This window comes from Typha latifolia, chromosome 8 (genome assembly GCF_019914945.1).
Source record: "Typha latifolia isolate L0001 chromosome 8, TyphaL0001v2, whole genome shotgun sequence".
Taxonomy (NCBI): domain Eukaryota; kingdom Viridiplantae; phylum Streptophyta; class Magnoliopsida; order Poales; family Typhaceae; genus Typha; species Typha latifolia.
Window position 1 is genome coordinate 11,965,200 of NC_133093.1, and position 15,601 is coordinate 11,980,800.

The following is a 15,601-nucleotide window of genomic DNA, read 5'->3' on the forward strand; positions in this document are numbered from 1 at the left end:
AACACTTGCAGAGTTGCTGATCTGGAAGAGAATCAAAAGAAGAAAATTGACGCAAAATGGATAAGTATTAGATAATTACAAGTTTAAACCTTAATTAACACAGTAAAAGTAGGCAAATTCATGTGGGGGTGGGGGTGGGGGAGGTTTCTAAATTTTGGATTTCGAAAAATATTAAGGCTTCAGCATCATAATAGCTACAAGTTGTGACAAGGGGATCAAATAATACCTGCCAGAGAGAAAGTAGACAAAGAAACAAAGTATGTGTTTGTATTGGTGACCCACACAAGATGGATCTTATTTTGTTTCCAATTACTTGCAATAATAATGCATAATGAAAAAAAAAAGAAGAAAACATTCTTTTATATTTGAGTTAATTATACTTATGACCCCTAGTTAACTATGGTCTATGGCTAATATTTAGTTACATCTCTAAACTCTTTTTTCTTTCGTTATAAAGTGACCCTCAACTGTGGATTTGCCACGTATCACACATTCCGTTAGTCTATCATTGAAGGATATTGCTGATCTCATGCTCCCCACATCAATAATATTTATATACTAAAATAATATTTCACACTATGAGACGAAAATGCTCTTCTTCTTCCTTCTCGTCTTCGATAACCTCCTGTCTTACACTTCTCGTGCTCTCTATCCACCATTCAACATTTATCCTTCTTCTTCTTTTCTTTTTCCCAGATATCTAACTCCATAAATATATTCACACTCTCTTCTTTCCCAATGTTAAACTTCTCTTTCCATCTTCCTAAATTCCCAAGTTCACGTTTTGGCTCTTTAAATGACATATTATGCATTCTTTAATAAGTTTTAGATCACGTATTCCTCCAATAGCGTGGGCAGACTTCAAGTAAAAGTATATCAAGAAGTAATTGGGGCTGTCTTGATTGATTGGCAACCTCAGGCTGCCATTGTTAAAAAAAATTATATATGAGTTTTTGATCAAAATAAACTCAGTTTTTAAAAAACTATTTACCAAAAGAGCTTACTCTTAAATTGATTTATCAAATAGGGTTTAATTCATTGTAGCCCTAACAAAAATGCTGATCAATTCAACGTTTTTATCACCGGACATTTGTTTTCCTAAATTACTAAAAAAAACTAAGTTAAAAGAATTTATATACATAAAAATGCTGAACGCGTTTTAAGACTAGATATTTCAGCGTTTTTGCTCATAGAAAAAATGCTGATCAGTTCAGCATTTTTATTAAGACTTCAATAAATTAGAATCCATTTAGTAAATAAGTTTGAGAATAGTCTATTTTGATTAAAAAAAAGTTTTAAAAGAAGACTAGTTTGGTGAAAAACTCTAGAAGTAGAGATAATTTTTTTTTTTTTTTTACAATTGGTAGGGTGTAAAAAAGTACCAAGTTGAGGGGGGGTAAATTACACTTATTTTTCTATTTATTTTTTATACAGTATCAATTTCAGGAAAGATTCCACATGGGATCGATCACTTTTTCGTACTCTGATCCGTTATTTGTTTGGTCTGACACGTGACTCTTTTTATAAATCTTAAATAGATCGATCCACTGTATCAAAGACTAGTATTCTCAACTAGTACTGTGAGGATTTGATGGAAGTACACAGAAGATTCGAAGGTGTAATATGTAAAATTATTCGACCGATCACCACATGTCTGATGTCTCCCATACTGAGACTCATTTGACAAAATTTTATATATATATATATTTAATGCATCGCCAAGGTTAAAAAAATAATACAACAAAGATTAATTTATTCACCACATCCAATCAATACACTATTCTCAAATCAACTGATGATGATGACCCAAGAAGGCGAAAGAAATATGCAAAATAGAGTACAAATAAAATGAGAAATTACAAGGAAAGAAACTGGGTGCACTTTCAAACCAACAAACAACGCTAGCAAGTAGTTAACGATGCCCAGAAACAACGTCTAAAAATAGGTATTTGAAAGTTAAGGACACTGGAAACCGGCAGGGACGCCCTTGCCGCAGTAGTTGAGGACGAGGCTGAGGTCGATAGGGAGGTTGAGCTTGATGCCGAGGATGTTGGCCTTGATGGCGGTGCAGAGGCAGACGGCGGCCTCCAGATCGACGAGGCCTTCGAGGAGAGAGCAGCAAGGCAGCTTGGGTGGTGCACCAACCTTAGCCTTGATCAAGTCCAAGACATTTGCACAAACACCTAGCTTGAGTGCATCCCTGGGGCACTTGCCGTAAGACCCAGGGGGTGGTGGGCAAGGAGTGGTCGATGGCTTCGATGGCTTCGGTGGCTTCGGTGGCTTTGGCGCAGGTGGTGGAGGGCAATCGCCAGCAGTGGCAATGGCAAACAGGAGGTTGATGGCAAGGAAGAGGGCAAGCACTGAAGCTTTTGATGCCATGGCTTAAGGATGGATGGAGTACGTTTATTGAAGGTGTTTGTGATGATAGGTGTTTGTGAAGTAATGAAGTATATATAGGCAAAACGAGGGAATGAAGACGAAATGGAGCCATGTGATTGGTTTGGGTGGGGCTGGACTAGTGACAGATATAGCTGGCAAAGCAATATATAGTTTGGAGGATTGCATGTCTTCCAAATTGTACCACTCCAAGTAGTCGGCCCCTCATGGGCATGGGTTTACTGATGAGAGGATCTGCTACTCTGCTTCATTAATTTCTTTTGCTAGCTACCTTGTGTCTATCCATGCTTCTCTTTCTCCTCTTGATAACAAAGAGAGGAATTATATTATCAGAAAATAATAATAACAAGTGCCCCTACAAAAGAGATCTACAAGAGCATGCAAAAGGAACAAGAATAAAATTGATAACTTGAGCTTAATTGAAGGATAAGAGTAAATGTCCTTCCAAGGAGCAGCTCATTTAGTATTGATAATAAGATTAGTGAGCCTGTAATATTTTCTTCATTTAGACTGCATGGCAAGAGGAAATATGATGAGGTTTTTTTTTAAACACACGTACACCCTGAAAGTTACTTTCCAACAACTGTTGTAAAGTTAGCATCTTACCAATTTAAGAGATAAATTAATGTAATTTCACAGTCACGTTGATGAAAAAAAAAAAAAAAAAACTGTGTTTAATGACATAGCATACGTGCAAGTATCAGTTTTAGGAGGACATGCATCCAAATAACAGATTTTAGAAGGGTATAAATGCAAAACTCTAAAATCCAAGATAAAGGCCCGCATGGTGTGATTGGGTTCGGCTCGATTAAAGTCCAACCCAGCCCAATTAAAGTTGGTATGGAATTTTAGTAGATGGGCTTGATGAGCCCAAACGTTTCTAAGCTCGATACTAGTTTATGCGGCCCAACCCTTCACTTGCGTATTATTTCGAACGAGGGTCCAATTAACTTTATACTACATGGCTTCTTTGATGTGGGCTAATAATACTTAACTTCATTGGGCCAGGTCATCACATTAAAAAAATTAGAGAATATCTAATAAACCCTCTACAGCATAAATACTAGGAGCTGGGTAAATTTATCTACTAGTTAATAGACTCAGAAAGCATGAATTTGGTGGACTAACGATAGGTTTTTTTTTTAAAGGTAATAAAAGCAAAAAGGCAGATTCTGAATGATAAATTTATATGATAAGAGTATTAATATGTCAACAAGCACATCTCATATAACTTCTACCAAATTTATGTCATCTATACTTTGGTCATTAAACACTCATCTCACTAGTTAGGCATGCATATTGTAGTTATGATGTTGACGAAAAATTGATTTTATTTTATAAATTATCGCAGTATCTGCTGACATGAAGTGTCAAATAACCTAGTATTTTCCCCCCTTTTTAAAAAAGAAAACAGCCAAATACTTATATCCTAGTTGACGTGTCATTATCATTTGAAGATCATCATTAATGGACTAATATTAGTTCCAGGTATTCATATATCATTTGGTATCTAGCCATGCTTCAGTCATGTGAAATGATGTCTACTATTTGTACTTGTTAACAAAAAAGAGAGAAGATTTTCAACTCCTAACACTAATCATTGCAATTATATTATCTAGTTAATCACTTCTGCAGGAGTGTTTCTTATTCAGATAAGTAGGTAGCCATGTACGTTTACCCACCTCGAGCTATCACAACTATTGTTACTATTATTTATTAATACATAAAATGTGAACTAAGTAAGTCAACTTGAGAGAAAATTAAGGCGAAGTTTACGTGTACTTTTGGAGTTAATCCTCCAATAATGCAATGCAGTGACGTCTAGCTAGGGTTGAACTCTTTAGACATTCAACTTGTATTACGAGAATAAATCAGCATGGATCGATATACAGGTCTCTATTATAAAACCCTAAAATGATAATAGCAGTAAGCACGCAAGAGGAAAGAATGAAAAAAAAAAAGAAGAAGTCAAAGCTATCCTTGTCATCGTACACGTATTACAATGTTGTCTCATATCTCTCTTCTCTCTCTTCTATAATGCAATGTAGATAATGGAAGAAGTTTCGGGACCTCGAGTTTGTATTCTCTTTCGAGCATGATCAAGTGAATTTGAACAAAACTGCATAGTTCAACGCAGACTGGATCCATGCTCTCTTATCCTAAATCTTATTAATTTATTGCATTATTGGAGGCAAACGTGTACTTATATTACTACTTGTCATTTGTTCTCTTGTCCAGTTGGCTTGTCATCCTATGCATTTGTCTACGTCATATATATATATATATACATATATGGGAGTCCAAATCGACAAGTTATGAATCCAGTAGTTAGGAAAAGAATCTAAGCACAGAAGAAGGAGAGAGAGCTGGATGATTGGATTAGTGATGGGAAAAAAGGAATGGACTCTATTCATGGAGACGTATATTTGTCGAGTTCTAGTTGCGGATTCGAGTCCTCCAAGTATCCGAATAATTGATGCCCGTCGACCCATCCGAGGGTAAGAACGTTGAATTGGATTTCTTCCTTGTTTTAAAAGCTTTTCTTTTGATTGGATGGAGAAGAAGGTGAATAGAATTAATGGGATTAATGACCACATAATAGTAGTACGTAGTAAGTTGCCAGAGATTGAAGAGCAATGCGAACCAACCCTAACGTGGAGAAAATGAGGGATTTTTGCCCCCATTTTACTCCCTAATAATAAACGGTGGGGAAATAATTTTAATATTTGTTTTCACAAGTTGTAGTCCAAAACGAGTCAAGTGATATTTTTGTCGTTTGACCGCTTTATATTTGAAAGCTGAAACAACCAACAACAACGCGTTTAAGATCCACAAGGATTTACTCTTGGTTTTTTCTTGTCACATGCATACAAGTTTGAATCTCGTGGCTAAATGACAAGGTTTCTCTCTTACTCCACTTGGATCTCTGGCTTGGCACTATTTTGCAGGTTCTTTCTCTCGGATATTTTCTCTCTCTCTCTCTCATTCTCATAGGTCCATCAGTACAGACGTATTAATACATCAATCGCATGTATTCAGTAGTTCCTAATGTATCTGTCTTAATCTTATGCCCCTCTGTATTCACCTTCTCTCTTCTATAGTAAACAAAACGTACTACCTAATGCGTTCATAGATAGCCTGGACCATAAAGTCTGATACAAAGTCACATGCTGGTGTATGTATCACAGTAAGTTAGCCTCCAAATAGATGGATGCTGAATAGTCTTTAAAGACAGTAGAGGGATTGCAGTGTGATCGTTGGCTTAACTTGTAGTAGCAAATTAAAGTCTCAGTGAGCATTTGGACAACAATAGTAGTGCCAAACCTAATGCAGACCAAACTCCCGTGAAGGACAATCCTGAGCTGTCATTGGATCCTAGTCATTTCACTCCTCCCAGCCACACAAAATCTATTCCTTTATATTCATTGGTTGGACCCCTTAGTTTTGGATTCCCTGTCGCCAAACTAGTGGCTCTTAGTTTCCTCTCCTTCTAGTCACCCTGTGCCACGAATTCAATCTCATTGCCACCATTTTCAAACTACCAGATGATAAAAAAGAATCAAATCACACACACACACACACACACAGGCTTTATTGGGTCATTGTTTTGTTGCAATACAATAATTCTGAACCACTCGTTGCTTTACATTTGAGCCCTCCATTGTGACAAGCTTTCGATATTTCATAATCCTTCTTGATGAAATGAAGGCCATAGGCTTCCAGTATTTGTAGGTATCTCTTTCCACTATGCTTCTGTTTGTCCTTGCAGCAAAATTCTAGTTGGCACTCATTGGGAGGCTCATTGGTTAAAGACAGACCTGGCCCTGCTCAGGATATATGTGCTCAGCTGACAAAAAAAGAACTATTAATTAGGCATCTTAAATGGATATAACTTATGACTAGTGAAAGTTGTACTGCAATATATTCCCATAATCCTAAAGAAAAGGAAAGCAGATTTGGTTTATCAGGAAAAATTCTTGAGGGGGGGGAGAGAGCCATTAAGCTTGTTGTGAATATAATATATGAAAGAAATCTCATTTCTGGATTTATGGTGGGCAATCACAGACAGGAATAAGGAATTGGAAGATAATTAATATCAATCAAGCAGAGTATGATGGAATATTAGAAAGGGAAAAAAAAAAAAAAAAAGTTAAAGAGAGCCATTTGATAGTTTATACAGCTTATCAAAAGTGAGCAGGTATCGTTTACATTAGCTTTTGAAAATTAATAACTCTATAATAATGGACATCTCTAGGGTGTATTTGTTTGACACTTTCCACATTTTTATATATCATACGTCATCATTAATTATAATAATTATTTACTTTTACTAAAATCTAACTAAGAGTTAAAAATATTTTTATGAATCACCTAAGATTTTAACTTATATATTGATGTCAAAGTATAACCTAAAAAATACCCTCTTAACATACAGAATTTACTTAGAAAGATCTTATTGCTAGAACGTCTCCTCCCTCTCAATCAAACCAAACATAACCACCACCACTTAGCCCAAAATTCTACTATGATGTGCAAGTTATTTCTAATCCCTGGCTTTATAATTTGGAGCCTTCCTAATAATTCTTCTCTTTTTGGGGGACTTGAATCAATATCACCAGACCTTCACGAAACCTGCCAAATAATTGACTCGATGATGCAATGAATCTCTTAGGCTACTATTCCTTGATAACACCTCTTTATTCCAGATTTCTCCCACTAAACGTGTGAAAATCTTTGATTCTGGGGTACACGTCTTTGATGAAACTTTTTGCTAGTCATCTCGTGAGAGAGCGAGAGACTGGTGACCACTTGGTGGTCATTGAGATGAATTGAGACTAATCATGTGAAGTTGATCATGATAATGAGATATCGATCCTCTTTTTTTATTTTTTAAAATATTATTATTATTATTTAAGAACTAATCTTTCATAAACTCAAAGTGAGACACTATTGCGGTATGTTGTAAATTACTGAACTAGACTTCCAAAGCAATACTTAAGATTGTCGTGTTTTCAGACTGATCTTCGAGGGCACATAGCGAAAACTATCTATAATGACCGACTAATTAGTGGGTCCATGATTTATTTGTTTTATGTATGGTTCACAAGGATCATCCGTTGCAAAACCAAGTGTGTGTACCAAAATCTAGAGCATAATTCTTTGTAAGGTCAATTGCCGACTTAAGTGATAATGACTTTGGAAAGATAACTAAATATTCGATTGCCATACGCCATTAGAATAAGCAACTGACATGCCACCAAACTATAAGTCTTAGTTAGCCCTTTTCCCCACCTAGCTTTTTAATTCTTTAAATTATTAAAATAACTCGTGCGTAAAAGATCGAATTCCAATTTCTACAGAGACCAAACGGCACTATTATTCGTATGGGAAGTAAAGAGAAAATAGGGTTTGTCTTTCTTTTGATTGGCCACTATTAGAATTTAGAGGAAGGATCCTTTCATGTGTTTTTAGTGACCAAAATAGTTGGGTAGTGCTAAGGTATCCAAGTCTATGTAGAAATTTTACAACACGAATGTGACACCCACATCTTATGCAACCAAAAGAATTGGAGGAAAAAAAATATATATATATATCGTAAAATAAGGAAAGTAGGAAAAAATAATTATAGCCACTAATTTTATTTAGAATATCTTTAAAAGCTTATCTCTAGGATTAAAGTTTAATGAAGTGATAAATGTATAGAGATATAAAGCGACGAGGAGGATAAAATGCGACAGAAGCACTTGATATTAAGGTAGATATACTAATAAGTTATCTGTCAAAGAATCTGAGTTATTGGAAAAAAAATTTATTTTTATTTTTATTTTGGTTTTCCATAGTACTTGACAGTTGGCAGTCCATTATTGGCTTCCAAGTCACGTGGTAACAGCTAATTTAAAATTTTAAATATTTTATACGACTTTACGGGTCAGTAGGAGACTGCCAAGTACTTGTATACAGGAAATTCCAAACGACGGGGATGGAGAGGATCCATTTGGATGCGTGGCCATTAGAAATTCGTGAACCGAATTGGGGGTAAATGACGGATATACCCTTTCCCCCTATAAAATCCCCCCCCCCCCCCATCCTCAGCATTAACTCCCATTCTTGCCTACCACCCAACAGCCCTCTTCAAATCCCATCTATTTCAGTTACTCCGAGGAAAAAAATATATTTATATTAAAAAAAAAAATGGCACCTTTGCCCGAAACTGCCCCTGAGGCCGAGACCCTCTCCGACGCATGGGACTTCAAGGGCCGTCCCGCCGTCCGATCCCAGACCGGCGGCTGGACTTCCTCCGCCATGATCCTAGGTTTCCTCCGCTTCACATTTTCGCCCCTCCCCTTTACTTTCTATTATAACTGCAGGAGAACTAATTTGCACAAAAAAAAAAAATTGTTTTTAAAAAGGGGTGGAGTTATGCGAGAGGCTAACGACGCTCGGCATCGCGGTGAACTTGGTGACGTACCTGACCGGTACGATGCACCTCGGCAATGCCGTGTCGGCCAACACCGTCACCAACTTCATGGGTACCTCATTCATGCTCTGCCTCCTCGGCGGCTTCATCGCCGACACTTACCTCGGCCGCTATCTCACTATCGCTATCTTCGCCGCCGTTCAAGCGTCCGTAAGTAGTTCTCTCGGTCTACTTAGTTTGCGTATGTTGAAGGAGGGCAAAATAGCAAAGAATTTATATATCTTTGCCAGGGCGTGACTATCTTAACAATATCTACGGCGGCTTCCGGGCTGAGGCCGCCCCCCTGCGCCGACCCGTCGTCGGGGAACTGCGTGAAGGCGAGCGGGGCGCAGCTCGGCGTGCTGTACTTGGGGTTGTACCTGACGGCGCTCGGGACCGGCGGGCTAAAATCGAGCGTGTCGGGGTTCGGGTCCGACCAGTTCGACGAGGGCGACCAGGGGGAGAAGAAGCAGATGATGAAATTCTTCAGCTGGTTCTTCTTCTTCATCAGCCTCGGCTCGCTGCTCGCGGTGACCGTGTTGGTCTACATCCAGGATAACTTGGGGAGGAGGTGGGGGTACGGCATCTGCGCCGTGGCCATACTCGCAGGGCTGACCATCTTCTTATCGGGAACTACTCGGTACCGTTTCAAGAAGTTGGTCGGGAGCCCGTTAACCCAGATCGCCACGGTAGTGGCGGCGGCGTGGCGGAAGAGGGGTCTAGATTTGCCTTCGGATCCATCTCTACTCTACGACACCGATAGCGCCGCCGCGGCGGCCGGACAGAAGAGCAAAGGCAAGCAGAGACTGCCGCACACTAAGCAATTCCGGTATTTTCTTTCACTCTCTCTGCATAAATAAAGTTTACTTTCTACTATCAATTTATTTCGTTTACTTTAAGATCGAAGAGATAGATAGTTCTTTCCACTTGAAGCCATTCAAAGCTGTAGGAATTCTTTTACAGCTTATTAAGTAGTGAAATGTTGGGAAAAAGAAGAACGAGTTAGGAAGCAAAGGAGCCTTAATTATTGAGACAGGATGTAGGTGTTGTTTGGTGGCGAGGATTGCACGTTGTTGGATCTAATAGCGGGGAGACCAGTTTGCTTAATAAGACGAATAAATTACTTCTAATGACCCCACCTCGATGGAAAGGTACGACATAAACGAGCAATTATGCCAACTTAGCTGCTAGCAGTAGTTGCTATTCGCCACTCCATCGTAATCTTCCTCCCAATTATTGCGTATGGGTCCATCTCGCATTTAAGGAGAGTCTCATACTTAGAATTACTACGTCAATTTGATAGTAACAGAGAGATCAGGTGGTTGAAAACAGAGCCTTCTCATAGTTAATTAGACTTATCCACAGTTCAAAATATCTTTACCGAAACTTGCATAGAAACAAAATCCCACATGGTTGTTGATGAGACCAAGATGGAATTTTTTGGGAATCACTTGGATTCATCCTCATCTTCTTCCTCCATCTCCATGCAATATTATAAGTTAACTCAGGCTAGGTAATACCTTTCCCTAGTATCTCTGCATCTACTGACATCTATAACCTTGGTCGGTTTCAGTTACGTGGCGAGAGGTGTTTGAATAGATATTCTGAATAAATCGATAGATATATCTTATCTTTTTAGTGCAAGTGTGCAAAGTGTTGAGGTTCGGTGAGGACAAAAGCAGAGTATCGTCCAAGAGATTCGCGGCAGCAGGAATCTCGGGCATTTGCACGCTTAGTATTCGGAATTGTTAACTCAACCGACTGCCAATCATTTCACTAATTCACATGCGTTGCAAGCTATCTAAGTACGCAATGATTGAATAGATTAATTTGTTGGCATACGTCATGGAATCGGATCGATATCTTGCATTGGTGATATAAATGTGACCTTATCCTCTTAAAATGGTCCAATATGGCCGACGGGCAATATAGTAATAATTTGTATTATCATACATATTGAGCAGTATATGGTTACTTAAAATTAAGGCTTTTTTTTTTGTATTAAAAAATAATTTTATATTTGTGTTTGTTTGAAAAGATTCTTGGACCACGCGGCAATCATAGACAACACGGGCGGCGAGAGGCCGGCGAGCGAGTGGACACTGTCGACCCTGACAGACGTGGAAGAAGTGAAGCAAGTTGTCCGCATGCTGCCGACGTGGGGGACGACGATCCTCTTCTGGACGGTGTACGCCCAGATGACGACCTTCTCGGTCTCCCAAGCCACCACCATGGACCGCCACATAGGTTCGTCCTTCCAGATCCCGGCGGGTTCCCTCACCGTCTTCTTCGTCGGCTCCATCCTCCTCACCGTCCCCTTCTACGACCGCGTCGTCGTCCCTATCTCCCGCCGCCTCACCGCCAACCCCCACGGCCTCACCCCGCTCCAGCGCATCTTCGTCGGCCTCCTCCTCTCCATACTCGCCATGGCCGCCGCCGCCCTCACGGAGATAAAGCGCCTCCACTCCGCCAGCCAGGGCATCACCCTGAGCGTCTTCTGGCTCGTCCCGCAGTTCTTCTTGGTCGGCGCCGGCGAGGCGTTCACCTACATTGGCCAATTGGACTTCTTTCTAAGGGAGTGCCCTAAAGGGATGAAGACGATGAGCACTGGCTTGTTCCTCAGTACACTATCTTTGGGCTTCTTCCTTAGCTCGGCATTGGTTACTATAGTGCATAAGTTGACTGGGCAGAGTGGAAAAGGAGTTTGGCTGGCGGATAATTTGAACAACGGGAAGCTTTATGACTTCTACTGGCTCTTGGCAGTCTTGAGTATGGTTAATTTGCTTGTCTTCTTGGTTGCTGCAAGAGGATATGTCTACAAGGAGAAGAGGATGGCTGCAGAGGGGGTGGAGCTCTCTGAAGAGGCTTGTTGTCATGCTTGACGGAATTATCATCATCTTCTTCTTTTTTTTTTTTTTTTTTTTTTTTGAAACTCTCTTTCTATGTCATGTTTGGTTTTTTGACATGCTCAGTAAGATGGTGTAACCCTTAATGTAATCGTTGGTAAGTATAAATAATTTTAGGAAAAATTTCTCTACCTAGCTAGCTGCATTTATGTCACAATTGTTAGTGCTAAAAAGCCTCGAGTGATCTGATCTTAATTAGATAAATAGGTAAGTATTTAAATGGTAATGGGTCAAATTCAAGTTTCTCTCTAGAATTTTGATGAGCCCTATTTGAGGGTAATTATAATCTTTTTAGTTTAGTTTTGTCTAGCTCTCATCTCCCTTAAAAAAATTGCATGATTTCTGCTCTATAACACAGAAAGAATGTAGAGTTTAGTACTGCAAACTGGTTTGAATAACATAACACAAAGAATCCTCATCTTTGATGGAACATAGTAGTGGAAAAAAAAAAAAAAAAAAAAGCTTGGCTTCCAAGCACCTTAAGGTCCATACTGTACAGTTGAATGTACCCTCGTACAATGAGGGCAAAATAATGAATACAAAACAACTAACTATATCAGCAATCCCCTCTATTCGGGAGAGAAAATTAAAGGAATCAGACACCAGTGAAATATGTCAGTCAGAAAAGAAGAAGAGGAAAACTGGGTCTAATTTGTTTAGTTTCCTATCAACTAGTTTTTATGAAACATCCAAAAAGGATGCTCAATATAGCTATGATCACCACAAGCATGAAGGAGAAGCCCTTCCGATGTCTTGCTCGTTCTTCTATCAGCAGGTCCTGAAATGACAATCCAAGAAAAAAGAAATGTCAAAAGGCAGTATCATAATTTCTTTCTTTTCTTTTCTTTTTGTATAAATCTAAGTTTGTTCTATCTCCAGATGAATAGCGAAATGCAAAAGAATTCGTATGTTGAGTGCTTGCAGATTCACAAAATTGTCTATAAATCTACACCGGATAATTACAAGAGAGCATCAAAGTAACAAAAGATTGAAGAACAGCATCAAAATAGATAAGTTTCTCGGACAGAAGAGAAGTACAAAAGCACAAGCATAATTCAGAGAATAAAAAAGAAGAAGAAGCACACCAGCTCTCGCCGCAGTTTTAGATTTTTCTCAACAGCACAATTGTTTTCTTCAGCCAACTTCAGTATCATGGGTAATGCCTAAAGAACCAAAAATAACAATTAAGAGATAATAAAATAAGGGAAATACCTCAAGTTACTGCTTTCAATTTAGCATCTAGTGAATCAAAACATCATATCTTGCAAACATTATAACCCTGAAGGCCTGAAGTTGGATGAATATATAACACTAGCTCTATAAGTGTCATTAGATTTCTGATACTGACTATTGTAAGACTGCTGGACACTAAATGAACACTTGAGATTAGATATGAGGTCAGATCATGATGCACTTATTAAACTTACTATCCTGAGGCTAAATCAATTGTAAGATCGATCATATGAAATTCATAAACAAGGATAACTACGTACATCCTCAAACAAGGATGAATACTGTGCTTTCTCTTCTAAAAAGACAGATGACTTCGAGATATCTTCTTCTTCCTCCTCCTCTGGAACCGGCGAGGGAGGATTAACAGTAACATGAACCACTCGAAGCTTAAACTCCTCAACAACCTTACCTGATTCTTTATCGAACTTAAAAATTCGATCAATAGTAGGCATGTCAGTATTGAAAAAGGAAAATGTAGGTGCTTATAGAGAAGAAAAAGAACAAAAAACAAAAAGGTTGAAATTAAGAGTAGAGTTCCAAAAAATGTTACCATCTCCGGATTAATATCTTCCTTTGAGACATCATTGTTTACCACAACACTCTGGATAAGGAATTTATCTTTGCAATTGTAGTCACTGGGAATTCTCTTCTGTGCTTGCATTGTAACTGACACCAGTGAAAAGTGCGAGAGCCAATATCAAGAATCAAATGGACTAAATTATAATGGCCTACTTAGAATAGATCAAATTCAAACGCAAATTCAAGAATATTGTGTTTCACCTGTGACACTGCATGTACTCCCTGGTAGAACAATTCCTTTTTTTGGGCTCACAAAATATTTCTTCGGCGTAGTTGTTTTAACCTAATTAGAACAGAAAGGCATGGAAACTCTAAGGTTGGCCATAAAGTTAATGGATAAAGAAACAATTTAAAATGAAAGTAATCACCTTGAAGGCTACATTTTGATCAGTCTTATTTGTCAGTTGCATGCAACAAGAGCTCTGCTTTCCAAGTTTAACTTCATGATACCAAAAAAAAAATGGTCATATATCATCACAAAGGATACCATGTACTAAAATTATGTTGGTCTGGTTAAATTCATCTTATTCTTTGTATTTTTTTTCCACTATATTTATGCTTTGACTAAATCGAATATGGGCTGCACATGTGCCTCCAAAGTCCAAACCAAAAGTCGAAAGATCTTTAACAAATTCAAAGACAACCAAAGTGGGTAACCAATTCCTCCTCTTCTGATCTCTTAGCATATGAACAAGTAAAAAGAAAAGCAACACAGCAATCTAAACCAATTTAAAACAATAGAAACAACCCAAAACAGAGCATCTATAGATAGATTCTGAAAAGAGAACAAAGACCCAGATGAGAGATTTGGGAAGACGAGTTTACGTGGTATTTTGAGCTCCCATGGCTGGACTTTGAGAAGCGTATTACTACTCATGATCCCAAGTCCCTCTCTCTCTCTCTCTCTCTTCTAATATCCAAACAGAGGAGGTGGAGGAGACGAGCGTGAGAAGCGTTTCCTTCTTTCTCTTCGACTTTGTAACGAAATGAATCGAATATCTCCGTGGGGAGGATCCGAGCCGTCGGTGGGAGATCCGACGCCGTAGACGGGAGCCTGCGAGGAGAAAAAGAACGCATAATACGTACCAAGTTAGTTTTATCAGTTCACCAAATTATTCTCTTAATTTACGAAATGACCGCATTGCCCACGATATGGGAAATGGTTCCCACGTCTTGCCCACAGATTCTCCCTTCGTAGAAGGGCCAGACTGGAAAACGAATTAAATCCCGGTAATTTGGCTATAAAATTTCGAGATTTAAAATTCAAATATCTATGGATAGAATTTCAACTCCTACACTTTGCATTTATCCAACGGCAGCTAATAATATATATATATATAAAATATTACTTTCAAAAATAAAAATTTAAAACACTCAACATACCTCTAGTCTGACTTTAAAATTGGTTCGCTTTCTTTACTTTTATCATTAACTTGAAAACTCGATCAAGGATATTATAGTATTTGTATTTTTTAGGCATTAAAATTAAACATAGGAACAATATATATATATATATATATATATGTAATAATGTGTGAATAATAATAAAAATAAAATATAGGGTGTTTTTAATAAATTCTTAGAAATATAAAAAGTCAACAGTGGAAAGGCAAAAATAAGAAGTTTATAGTTCGGGGGTGATGTGAGTGTTCGAGGGCGATGTGGGCCACCAATGTTGGAGACTCTAATATTAGTTAGGAGAGCATGTGTTTCAGAGTGCCATCGGCCACGTATATCGATCGTGGTGGTTATTAAGTTGGAGCGAGGTATGGTTTGTATATGTTATCAGGTTCACCATGGATGATGTTATTCGTCAACTTACGCTTCACGTTTTTTGGTGGTCTCACAAACTCATCTTCCTCTCTACCAACATCTATTTTGCCATTTTCGTTGATTCATTCTTCTCTAATCTTTTTCGTTTCATAGGGCAATGTACTTATAATTGTTAGACCGTGACTTAAGCTAACATTAGGTTTTTTTTTGCATTCGTGTAGCTAGATTGTGATTTTTATTATATTTTACTTATGCC

The 15,601-nt window shown here is 38.3% G+C and overlaps 3 protein-coding genes across 4 annotated transcripts; 1 reads left to right on the forward strand and 2 right to left on the reverse strand.

Moving 5' to 3' along the window:
• Nucleotides 1-1,733: 1,733 nt before the first annotated feature.
• On the reverse strand, nt 1,734-2,437 carry LOC140794010 (14 kDa proline-rich protein DC2.15-like). The gene has a single exon (XM_073145817.1). The coding sequence runs from the start codon at nt 2,377-2,379 to the stop codon at nt 1,957-1,959; it is 423 nt and encodes a 140-aa protein (XP_073001918.1). The 5' UTR covers nt 2,380-2,437; the 3' UTR covers nt 1,734-1,956.
• A 6,060-nt stretch (nt 2,438-8,497) lies between these two features.
• On the forward strand, nt 8,498-11,891 carry LOC140793774 (protein NRT1/ PTR FAMILY 6.3-like). The gene is made up of 4 exons (XM_073145461.1): nt 8,498-8,710; nt 8,808-9,025; nt 9,106-9,683; nt 10,893-11,891. The coding sequence occupies exons 1-4, from the start codon at nt 8,590-8,592 to the stop codon at nt 11,734-11,736; spliced, it is 1,761 nt and encodes a 586-aa protein (XP_073001562.1). The 5' UTR covers nt 8,498-8,589; the 3' UTR covers nt 11,737-11,891.
• A 25-nt stretch (nt 11,892-11,916) lies between these two features.
• Nucleotides 11,917-14,523, reverse strand: LOC140793775 (vesicle-associated protein 1-3-like). 2 transcript variants are annotated; one of them, XM_073145462.1, is made up of 7 exons: nt 14,398-14,523; nt 13,941-14,011; nt 13,774-13,855; nt 13,544-13,659; nt 13,254-13,418; nt 12,846-12,923; nt 11,917-12,538 (listed from the first exon to the last, which is right to left on the reverse strand). In XM_073145462.1, the coding sequence occupies exons 1-7, from the start codon at nt 14,447-14,449 to the stop codon at nt 12,428-12,430; spliced, it is 675 nt and encodes a 224-aa protein (XP_073001563.1). In that variant the 5' UTR covers nt 14,450-14,523; the 3' UTR covers nt 11,917-12,427. The 2 variants fall into 2 exon arrangements, with proteins under 2 accessions (XP_073001563.1, XP_073001564.1); XM_073145463.1 differs by lacking the exon at nt 13,254-13,418.
• Between the last annotated feature and the right edge of the window lie 1,078 nt (nt 14,524-15,601).

Excerpts from the sequence above, each read along its gene's own strand:
- LOC140794010 (XM_073145817.1), bottom strand. The coding sequence starts at position 2,379 with ATGGCATCAAAAGCTTCAGTGCTTGCCCTCTTCCTTGCCATCAACCTC.
- LOC140793774 (XM_073145461.1), top strand. The coding sequence starts at position 8,590 with ATGGCACCTTTGCCCGAAACTGCCCCTGAGGCCGAGACCCTCTCCGAC. Across the intron at positions 8,711-8,807 it reads TTCCTCCGCCATGATCCTAG|GGGTGGAGTTATGCGAGAGG; the intron begins GTTTCCTCCGCT and ends GTTTTTAAAAAG. Across the intron at positions 9,026-9,105 it reads TCGCCGCCGTTCAAGCGTCC|GGCGTGACTATCTTAACAAT; the intron begins GTAAGTAGTTCT and ends TATCTTTGCCAG.
- LOC140793775 (XM_073145462.1), bottom strand. The coding sequence starts at position 14,449 with ATGAGTAGTAATACGCTTCTCAAAGTCCAGCCATGGGAGCTCAAAATA. Across the intron at positions 13,856-13,940 it reads ATCAAAATGTAGCCTTCAAG|GTTAAAACAACTACGCCGAA; the intron begins GTGATTACTTTC and ends TGTTCTAATTAG. Across the intron at positions 13,660-13,773 it reads GAGTACATGCAGTGTCACAG|TTACAATGCAAGCACAGAAG; the intron begins GTGAAACACAAT and ends CACTGGTGTCAG.